We start from the raw sequence: 12081 nt of genomic DNA on the forward strand, positions 1-12081 counted from the left end.
TCGATGACATGTTGTGAATAAAACATGCTATTACGACATCTTGTCTTCTCTACATTATAAGTAGTCAGCCAATCTCAAGCGGAATAGGGAATGATGTACCCTGTGTGTGAGCCTATCTGTTGACAACTAATTTATGTCACAGACATTCAATCATATAGACCCGGAATAATACATGTACGTCCGACGTTCAACTGAGAGAAACGCTTTGATGCAACTATTTTGTCAAACGAACCGAGTTACTTCCCTTTGCCCTGTACATTCTTATAATCATCGGTTCATTTCAGCTCAACGATACTTATGCGAGATAAGCTTACTTAAGGTGTGTTACGAATGATTTCTCAGCGGGGAACATGAGGGACCTACATGGAAAATAATTGCCCGCTCCTTAACCAAGCAGAAGCTAGTATTTCAATGTAAAAGTTAGATAAGTATATGTATTTACCCTGTATGTTTTGACTCATGACGACAGATCCTTCTTCTAGGGTACAGGATCCAGGGTGTAAAGTTTACCATGTGACCCAGGAAGACAAGGCCCTTATGGATGAACCGTCGTTGTTTATTCTCAACAAGGTTCATGAAGCTTGCATCAGGTGAATTTGGCCTCTCTATTGATGCATCTATAATTCTGTAATTGCTTCGGCCTATCACTTTAGTGAAGATAAGTATTAAGTTACCTTGTTGCAGGAGTGAATTGTGTGGAGCACACATAATCTTGTACATGTCCGCTGTGTTTAATTACTGAAATATAAAACATCAAGGCCAGAGAATAACCAATCTGGTTCATCCACCGAAACAGATTCTACTGAAACACTGAAAATCAGTGATGATACCACGTGAAACAAACGCTGAAAAATAAGCCGAAACATCAGATAAACATCACATAAAGGATTTTTCCCTACTTTCCCGAGATCCGGGTTAGAATAGGTCTTCGGCAACCCATGCTTGCCGTAAACGTCGACTATGCTTGCTGTAAGAGGCGACTAACGGGATCGGGTGGTCAGGCTCGCTGACTTGGTTGATGCATGTCATCGCATCCCAATAGCGTGGATCGATGCTCATGATATCAATAACTGGATTGTCTGGTCCTGATTCGATTATTTACATACCGCCGTCATATTGCTAGAATATTGCTGAGTGTGGCGTTAAACAACAAACAAACAAACTTTCCATAGATTAAGTATGATTTGGGAAATGTTATCTGATGAATGACCAATGCAGTTGTCTATTATGCAATGTAATATTATACGTGTACATATTACAGTAAATAATCAAGCACCTGTAACATTCGGAATAACCCTGTCAAAAGTTGAGCAGTTAATGAAAGTTGATATTATAACAGCTATCGCAGTTTTGCACTTATATCAGTTGAGATTAAGTTAACCCAATAGGGGATGTCAGTGAGACATCCAGAGTTAAGGACGTTTCACGAGCGCCACCATACGCAGTCTGCAGTCCAGCAGAGCGTCTTTACAAGGTTTTGGTTATTTGTTAAATACCTGTGACGTCAGCAAATAACTCCTATATGTACCTAAGTTTCCTTACTTTAAAAAGGGTATAATGATGTGAAAAGAGATGTGAAAAAATGGTAAATGTTTCATACGTTTTCCTCATCGTTACATTTACAATACTCCCGTAATGGTCAGTATGTATAATGACTGCTTCACTCAGGCAACGTAAACGAAGATGACAGACATCTTTTTGTACGTTATCTTGTGAAGACATTATCTACAGCAGGGCAACACTCATTGCTTGAAAAGGGCCGGTCGTCCACGTGTGACGTCACGTCAAGAAGACAACCATTTTCGTTTGGAGCATCTACGGAATCGATACCAAACTGCCACATGAACAATTTCTGACAGTTCTTGGGTTCTCTGACAATTCATGGTTTCAGACCAATTAGTGGCAGCACCCTAGGCGCGGTTGAGAGAGCACAGCATCCGGCCCCGACGGCCTGCAATTTTGCTTCCACGTCTCCGCCAGGCACGCCTAGCTTGGTGTAGACAGCCACTAAGGTACAGAAGACAGGACTGGGACAGTGTACCGATCAGAGATAAATTCAGGTTTCATCTGAACAGCTCTGGTGGTCGTGCAAGGGTCTGAAGGCTTCCAGTAGAACGTTTAGCGACGCTTGCGTTACGCAACGTGGAAAACTTGGGGGCGGAAGTGTAATGGTGGGTATGGTGTTGCACCACAACTCATGGGGGAACACATCTCATCATTGTTAATGGCATTTTAATAGCGTACGCTACCGAGACGACTTCGTTCGAGATCATATTCTACCCTTCGTGCAATGTAGGGACGCAACGTCACGATAATGCCCGTCCACCTGTTGCACATACGGTTTGAGGCAGCAAATCATTACTGTACTGCAATGGCTGGCTGTTTCTACAGGCCTCTCCCGTTTAGAGCATGTCTGATGGAGCGACGCCTACGACAAGACCAGAACCAGCCGGTAACGCGAGCTTAGTTGGTCCAATCTATGCTGATATTTGGAACACCATCCTCCAGGCTGTTTTCAATGTGTCACCGCTGCATCGCCTGTATCAACGTAAATGGGGGCCACACTCGATATTGACGTTGTTAATTGAGTTGTAAAACCACCCCTCGTTGAGGGCGTGTCGCTCTGTCACCTGTTACCAGGTATGAGTTTTGTCAATGAATTTGTTGTTATAGAACATTATCAGACGAATGACCAAATATTATGTTTCAATACCATAACTGTTACACTACTTCATATGAAGGACAATTACTCTTTTCAGCTGGTATATATACACGTTACATATACATATTACCTGAGAAAAAGACTGGATTCCTAATTTTATCCGATCATGAAAAGCATTTTATGTCTTTTTGAGAGATGTCAGAAAAACAACTTGATATTTCTTCAGGTCTTTGAAAGCCATTTAGAAATGATTCACATAAGGAAGAGAATATATTGATGTCAACTTCTTTATTATGAGGAACACAACGTTTCGGAGTATATGCTTACTCCTTCATCAGGTGATATTTCTTCTTCTTAAATTCGAATGAAGAGTTATTTGTAATATGTGCGTGAATATTTTGGAAAATGTGCATAGTGTATAATGAGTATATAAGATCATCATTTCGGCTGTCAGCTCGGTTCCACTCTAGGCCCCGTCGCACTGGCCCCTGTTGTGTTAAGACACAAATATGTTCCGCTTGGCCCCCGACGGGCTGTGCCGTTCTCTAGGTTCACCCCCTTGTAATAGGATTAGCCGTTAAGGCTCGTTAAGTCCAGCAGCTTAAAGGAGTTGGTCAGGTGTGAGCAGCATACCAAGTAAATAGTAGTAAGTAATTGTCATGGGTCACCCAACCATGCAGCTCTGATAAATCCATTAGCTACTGCTTACTGTTAGGATATTGCTCTTGTTCTGACTGAATTTGTTAAACCATGTCCGTATGTTTAAAAGCCTTTAAAGTTTTTATTTGAGACTCTCAGTAAAGAAGGAGCTTGGAGAAGTGTCTTATAAAAGGATACTTTTGGGTGTAGTTCAGCCCGTGTGCGAAATACGCATCAGTCGGAAAGCGCACGTTAAATCTCCAAAGTAAGTAAGTAAGTGTAGTTCAGTTTGCTCCTGAAAGATGGATGCTGCTGTAGACTTTGTAGGAGAAGACAGAGGCAATCTTATTGCAGTGTATAAATCACAAGTATAAATCACTGAAGTCTGGCCGTAGCTGGACATACAGCATGGCAAACATCCATTTAAATGCAGGAAGGAGTAGGTTGACAGAGACATTGTGTTTGAAAGAGTTGGACTGGAATATGTGCTCTGCGAGCGTAGCCTTGTATCCTGTTTATCTGCTCTTGGCCACATTGTGGAGAGTATGTATGTTGGTTGCTGGCTGCTGATTGTTTCACGAGATTAAATTCATGATTGCTCTCAATGAGATACGGCCTTGATTAAATGTATGATTGTTTTGAACGTCTTCCTTGTCTTGATCACTTAACGAGTAACAGCTACAATGGGGTGAACCTTGGGAATGGGACAATTAGGCCCTGGAACGTGTACAGGAACTGAAACAAACATCGTAAAATCCCTCATAGGTCAGTGCAAAGCTGATTCATAAAATCATACATGCTCATCAAACTCAATCATGACTGATCAAAACCATATATTTACATACCGACAGTCGCAAAATAACCATTTCACAGATTCAACACGAGTATGTCATATAACCGTGATGCAGTTACTTCGGAATAATTGTTGACTTCTGCGAGTCTAACTCGCGACCATTCGTGACCAACTCGTGTTATTCAGGGACAAGCCGAATAGCGACTCGTGACCCTCTCGTGGCCATTTTTGCGACCGGGTTCATCTTAGAGCAAAGGTGCTTAGCTATAAGAATTGTTGCGTAATGATTCACGTATATTTCCCCGTATACTACATATATTTCAGTTGCACGTCAAAGCACATCGGGCCATGCGGTATTAATACTATACAGTATGATTGAAAACATTGAACTGTATATCAGGTCTATTTTTAGATGCAACACATATGTAAAATCAAAAATTATTCCTGAGGGATTCTGGACCGAAGAACTTGTAGCGCATTTTGATCATTTTGTCGTATTTTCGCACGAAACAGTCATAGATAGGGGGACGAGTCTCCTTGCAGGTTACGGAAAGGGGCGAATGGTGACGAATGACTCGCGACGTCAAACACGCCGGAAGTTGCTAGGTTTCAAAAAGTTCTAACCGTCTAAGGCCCTCATCACTTCTGGTTGTCCTCGCACATCAAGCTGACACGTAGTCATATCGTCCTTATGTTGATTCTTAAAGAAGACAATATGCAATAAGTAACAAATTTAAGGGTTAAGTATAATGCAACATGATCTGGAAATCGTTTCCTTGTCACTCAGTATACAATGTAGGTTACATAGGCCGAACAATTTATAGTGATACCGGAAAATCAACTGTTTGATTGGCGTTCTGGAAGTTGGTGAGTAAGTAAGAAAACGTACAACTTTATATAGCGACGTTTCGATGCAAACAACCTGAAGTTGTTTTCTTAACGAAATAATCGTTTGGATAAAATACGTATGGTGCCCCCAAAAGACTTACCTCTCTCTCTCTCTCTCTCTCTCTCTCTCTCTCTCTCTCTCTCTCTCTCTCTCTCTCTCTCTCTCTCTCAATCTCTCTCTCTCTCTCTCTCTCTCTCTCTCTGCTCATACCCTGGTTTCGTTTTCAAGGTAGACGAATTATATATTCCGATATTCCTCATTCTGAACAAGGGAACTGAAATATTTGCAATGGGAACAACATTCTATCTAAGGTTTCAGCCAGTATTACACTTGTATCCAACAGTTGTCAATAAGTGTTTCCCATTTTTGTGCTGCGACCCGTGAAGATCCGGGGTAGAATAGGTCTTAGGCAATCCATGCTTGCCTTAAAGGTGACTATACTTGTCGTAAGAGGCGACTAACGGGATCTGTCTGTCAGGCTCGCTGACTTGGTTGATGCATGTCATCGTATCCCAGTTGCGTAGATCTATGCTCGTGATGTAAATCACTAGATTGTCTGATCCAGACTCGATTATTTACAGACCGCCCCGCCATGATATAGCTGGAATATCGCTAAAAGCTGCGTAAAACCCAACTTACTCACTTGTACATTTGTAATAGGAAATAATGGAGCTGAGAAATTGCATAACGAAACTCCATGATCTATGTTAATCTAGCCACTATAATTTAATTCCGTACATAACCTCGCTTCATAAAAAGCAATGCTTACTTATTATAAGACATTGTTAACACTGCGTCTGCGATGTTTACAGATTCACAAGATAATGCTAACGTTAGTATGCATTCATGCTTGCACAGATCAAGTCTTTGCCAGCCGTGTGTTCAATACATTTACATGTGAGGAAACGACATCGCTCTACTCAACTCTTGCAAATGAATCATGTCGGCTAAGGCCTTTATTGTCCATTAAAACTGTAGCGTTAAACACGCTAGAACGACTTACATGCTGATCAATGTAAATGCTCTTAATATATTAAAACGTTCAGCATGTGTATTGATTGCTTTCACTTCTCATTTTGGTAATCGGTTGATGCCAGCGGCTTTGTTTTGGTCGATACCTGGACAATACTCGACCAGTTGTCCGAGGACGCCCACAGGAACTGTATCGAGAACCTTATCAATTAGCATTAGCCAACACACATGGCGACGCCGACACCACATTCAAGTCTGATTTAAGTGGGCTACCAAGCAGAGAATAAACATTCTACTTTTTGACATGTGGTCTGTTTGTATTGTGACTGTGCTTTCTTTGCGAAATTGAGTGACTTGTTTTTCAACGCCTGAACAGGCTTTGGTCATATAACAGGGTGTCTGCTTATTGTCGGTGCAACGCCTCAAGGTCTTATATTAGACGTTTGTCACTGTGGCGATTTATGTTGGTAGACTAGTATGACAAAACATTCTTTAGTTGTTTACATGTGTTTATATGATATGTTTCTCTTAGTAAACATTCCATCATTTGTCTTACATACGATATTAACTAGTCCGATGGTAGTCCTAATACTCAATAATGCGACCAGATGGACACTTAGATAAACAATTACATGAGTGAGTGATTATTGCTTAACGCCGTATCAACAATCTTTTAGCTGTAAGCGGCGAAATGAAAAATATATGAATGGATCACTGAAAGTCATTGATGACATCAGGTGTTAGCTAAAAGGGTAAGTGTTATGCTCTACCTGTTATGCTCTACCTGTAATTCCTACAAGGTTCATGACAAAAGTGTTTGTTCTCTAGAGCTACACTCGCAATACTCAGGACAGTCCAATACCTACATTTACTAAGTAAAATTAGAAATTTGTCGCATGTTTTCACCTTAAACTGAACAAACGTAAAACAACTATCAAAATATGGTGTTGGTCCTATCGTGGAGTGTGTTTGTTTGTAGATTTCGCTTTGTTAAATAATATTCCAGCTAAAGCACAGCGGATTGTTCAGACAAACTAGTAGCCAGACCATGATCAACGAACCCTTTCCGAACCCAGATCCCGTTGAAGGCAAGGGAACTGACGTCTTGTTTCCCTTGCTCGGAGTTCACTTATGATCCATTTTTTTGGTTATGCCTCAATTCTTGTAACTCCAGCAGAACTGCAGACTTAATGTTAATCAGACAATCTAAGACTGTGGACTCTTAGAAACAATGTAACGGTTACCACAGACAGTAAGGCTTGCCTCTCGCTTAAAACATTTGATTCGTATTTTTTCACGAACACATCTTTACAAATGCTATAGGAGTACTGATTCGGTTAATCTTAACGTTAAATTGGCGTGATATGAGCATCTGAATTCACCGACTGAATGTCGACTAGGATGATTAATTGATAGGAAATTTCGATTATCAATCGATTGCATATGCCCATTAAACAGCCGAGGGAGTAGTAACACACGCATCCTAATGCACCCGGTGCACGAAGAGAAACAAATACTTCTCAAATTCTAAAATACAAAGAAAATTGGTAGATACCGTACATTCTCGGGTAAAAGTCGATTTTAATATATCCTGTCGTTAAGTACAGTCTATAAATCGATAGAGTCCGCTTTCGAATAAATTCCGATTAACTGACCAAGTGGATTATTGCCGCTTTGACCAATATATTCCAGTTATATCAAGGCGTGCCAGCTCGACCTTGACCTCTCTTGAAAAACCCAGTACCAGGGTCGAGATCCTTACAACATAGAAACATAATCAGGGTGAATCTGGGATTCGAACCCCCCATCACCCGTTACTGGCACGCCTAGAGGATTGCGCCACGCATGCCCTCACTATGATGGCAAACTAGGATTAATGATAAAATGTGTACTTGTTGTTTAACGCCGACATCAGTATTATTCCAGCTATATGACGGCGGTCTGTATAATAATCGAGTCTGGACAGACAATCCAGTGAGCATCAATAAGCATCGATCTACGCAATTGGGATACGATGACGTGAATCAACCAAGTCAGCGAGCCTGACCACCCGATCACGTTAATCGCCACTTTCTACGCGCATAGTCGATTCTTTGTGAAAAGGTTATCATTTTTGTCGGAATACATTTGTTGGTGACCATGTTGATACTGTTGTTATCCAAAGTTGGAGTTGTAAGTATCCTGAGTTTCATATTGTGTCTATGAGTGTAGCTTTTTGCCTCATTTAGCAATATTCCAGCAATATCATGACTGGACCACCCCCAGAAATGTACTTCTCACAATGTACGATGTGTTTAGTCGAACCCCAGGTGAAGAGCGAACGCTTTAACCACTGGTCTGAGACACCGCTTCTGAGTTATATAATAACCAGTCTATCTGATACTAACTGTCTTGACTCGGGTATAAGTTAAGGTACTGTCATGGCACTCTCACTTTTGTCTCACAAGATTACTGTATTGTTTTAGATATCCGGTCTTGTCTGATCCTTGCTATTAGTTACACAAAGTGTGACTTTATTAAGTCAACAATCTGACGGCACATTTTTCGGTTTTGCAAACATATCTACAACTATACGATATCCTTCACAGTTAGATCAGCATTATAAGTCATTACCTTTTCTTCGACTAGGCATTGGAATATATAAACTGGTAACAATAGGCCGGGGGTTGTTGTTGCAAGACAAGGTTTTACAGAAAGTAATATGTGCATGTACAACATATAACCCAGGACATTTAGTTACTTTATCTGTGCTGTATGGTATTGACCCAGCTGGTAACGGCATAATCTGCATACAGAGAGAAACAGGCTGAGATGTAGAGACCTTGTGATGCAGGGTGATGCAGGGTGATGCACGGTTTCAAAATTCGGGAATCCTGAAAAGAACAGAACACCAGTAAAATGTAAAGGGTAGTTATGATTAATTGCCCGACTGGGCCCAACACAATGATGGCCCGAGGATAACAATGGGTTAGGCTTAATCAAATCTAACATTGGATGTTCTAATGCCATCATACGAACAATATTTGGCTGATCATATCCAGTGACGATCGAACCATGGCAACCATTTCACATAAGCTACATTTCACCCCGAAAACTAAAGGCGTTGATTGACAGTAACAGCAATTTTCCCCGTTAACACCAACAGCTAAAGTAGCAGATGACGTAGCAACCACAATCAATATCCGACCAACAGCGCGTGGCGCGAGCATCGTGCAGAGCAGACGGCATACGAGCAGACGACAGGTACGCTACACAGCGGAATCCAGAGGAGTCGATTTCAGGGGACTGATAGCCGTCACCACGTTCAGAAAAGGTAGCTTACCTTCTTATATATTGCTTGATGAAACCATCATAATGCTGGAGAATGTTAGTTATTCGCCTCCATGGCCTTTTATATGTGTTCGTACATTTCACTTGGCTCCAGGCAAATATGGATACGTTGACATATATGGAAGACGATAGGCACTATCTGGTTGCCGCTGAAATGAATAATGCATTGGAATTCGGAAGACGAAGAAACGATGATTATGTTCATTGTTCATAAAAAATGGGAATACACTAAACTTTGATTCAAAGTAAACATAATTTACTACATGTTGTAAACTCACAGTCCCTGTATAAGTATGTATTGCTACACTGAATTCAAAGAGAACTTGCTTGAAGTGTTACATTGTTTAAGTTAATGAATGTTGTACACATTAGACATGTTGAAAAATACATATCTTGTCGTTTATGTTTCTAATTTTATACGGAAACCGAAAACTGGTGACATAATTGTATATGAATCGCCCTACTTTCAGTGTCATTCTACAGGGCGTTTAAGAAGTCATTGAATTCAGTATTGTTATTAAGTTTTACGTTCTTATTTAATCTAAATATCTTTCACTGTTACTATATTCTGCTAGTGTATTAATGGTGTGTGAAACAGACCGTTACACAGAGTTGACAATGTGTAGATTATGTTTCTGTCACGGTGTCTCATGTGTGTAGGTACGTGGATGGTCATGTTATGTTCCTGTTGTTGTTTGCAAACAGTAAAACACGGTGCTATGGTGTGCAGCAAGTTCTTGACAGAGCGAAATGCTAATCATTGTCCAGTGTTGCAATGAATCAGTATTTGTTTGATTTGTTGGATCTTTTCAAACTGCATTCGACAGTATTTCAGCTATATGACGGCGGTCTGTTAATAATCAAATTTGGACCATGCAAATCAGTGATTGATGGCACGAATAAAATTCCAGTGTCATATTGTATTACTACATCCTCTTGTTTTAAAACAATGCATATCAGCGAAGAAAATCTGCGTTAGTAATCCATAATGATAGAAAATACAATGAATTCAATGGAACACGGTTATCCCGACGCTACCGTTTCCGGTCAAATCGTCCTGATATTCAAATTTGCGCAATAGCCAGTAGTTTGTTGTTTAACGCCAAACTTAGCGATATTCCTTCTGTATAACATCAGTCTGTAAATGACCGAGTCTGGACCAGACAATACAGTGACTGATATCATGAGCATCGATCTAAGCAATTAGGATACGGTGACATGCATCAACTAAGTTAGCGAGCCTGACCACCAGGTCCCGTTAGTCGCCTCTTACGACAGGCATGGATTGCTAAAGGTTAAGTCTAACCCGGATATTCAAAGTAGTAGTAGTAGTAGTAGTAGTAGTAGTAGTAGTAGTAGTAGTAGTAGTAGCAATTGGGTTTAGGGCGCCCACCGGATTAACGAAATATGTTTGAGAATACAGTTCCTTCAACTCCATTCTTCGTTCCTACGATCGTCCGGAAGAGGGTTACATCATTAATATGGTTCTGATCTACGAGGATGCTCGGGTGAAAACAATATTCAGGGTGGCCAGAATATATGAACACAAGCTTGTGCACTGTTAATATATGTACCAGCATAGCGACATCAGTTAAAGACATATTCGTCATTCCATAAAGATAGACACAAACAAGTTGCCGTCATGACACTGGTCTGCTACTGTGTGTGTGTGTGGGGGGGGGGGGGGGGGGGGGGGGGGGGGGGTGTTCACTAGTATTTGAGGTGTGGCGAAATGGTTTTCTTGTCTCACAATCATGTTCCAATAGTCTGAATATTCTTTGCAGGATGGTTCAGTCTTTGGACGTCGACTGATGGAATGAAATTATGAGAGGAAATAACACTACCCCGATCACGCCCTGAGAGCTAATTCCAAGACATAATTAACACCGTATGTGCATAATACTTCAGCATTTTAAAAGGCAGGTGTCTCCCCGGTGTAGAGGGGTGACAAGTCACCTGCAATGAAAAGATCCGGGACGATGTACCATGGGATGCTCAGCATCAATGGAAGCAGATCAGTCATTAGCCTGGCCACCAGCCAAGCTTATCTACCCAAACATCATTGACAAACAAGACAGGATAGCTCCCCGGAAGTGGACCAGCATTGTTGCTGCTGGCAGTAAGGTAAATTATTTATATATGTATTAAACAGGCCTGACATACATTTCAGATCTGTGTAAGCCAGTTACATTGATACATGACGAAAGCGTTAACAAAGGACGTTAACCTTCTCATAGTTGTATTTTGCTTAGGGACCGACCATATGTGTATGGGAAGCGGGTGGATGCGGGGAGGTTTGTAAGAGACCTATTTTCGGTCTCTGAATTTTTACCGAGACGAGCGTGTCTTCTAGCCTATATCAGACTCTAGTTTCACTAGGCTTTGAAATAGACGAGTGGACCAGCCTAAATAAAAAACTAGACTATGATACGCATTCCTCGGGAAGATGGGCCACTGCATGAAAACAGGCAATATTTTCTTTGAAAAAAAGGAGCCGAAATTGTTTATCTATTTTAACTACACATTCTCCCAGGACATTGACCATGTCCATCAAACAGCTTGTACTGGTAACACTCCTCTCCCCATAAGAATGGTCGATGCCATATGGTGTAAAAAGAGAAGAAAGTACACGATTCCTACATGATTGAATCCTACAAAGCCAAATATCTTCGCTTCTTGGTACGATGATAGATCCACTTAACCATCGCTACCTCCATTCACATATCCACGTTCATGCTTAGCTTACATAGCCATTACTGCGAAGCACGTCCCGAAGTGTGTCCATGCCTGGAGATT

At 41.1% G+C, this 12081-nt stretch overlaps 1 protein-coding gene across 1 annotated transcript in view; it reads left to right on the forward strand.

The window, feature by feature from the left end:
• The first annotated feature begins 11079 nt into the window (after nucleotides 1–11079).
• The window catches only part of LOC139459127 (calpain-2 catalytic subunit-like), a 43036-nt gene continuing 42034 nt past the window's right edge, over nucleotides 11080–12081 (forward strand). The window contains exon 1 of the mRNA XM_071240581.1: nucleotides 11080–11409. Within this exon, the coding sequence (XP_071096682.1) occupies nucleotides 11272–11409 (138 nt within the window). The 5' untranslated portion in view covers nucleotides 11080–11271. The remainder of the gene's footprint in view (nucleotides 11410–12081) is intronic.

This window comes from Haliotis cracherodii, unplaced genomic scaffold, assembly GCF_022045235.1.
Source record: "Haliotis cracherodii isolate W230 unplaced genomic scaffold, xgHalCrac1.p SCAF_1, whole genome shotgun sequence".
In the NCBI taxonomy this organism is placed as follows: domain Eukaryota; kingdom Metazoa; phylum Mollusca; class Gastropoda; order Lepetellida; family Haliotidae; genus Haliotis; species Haliotis cracherodii.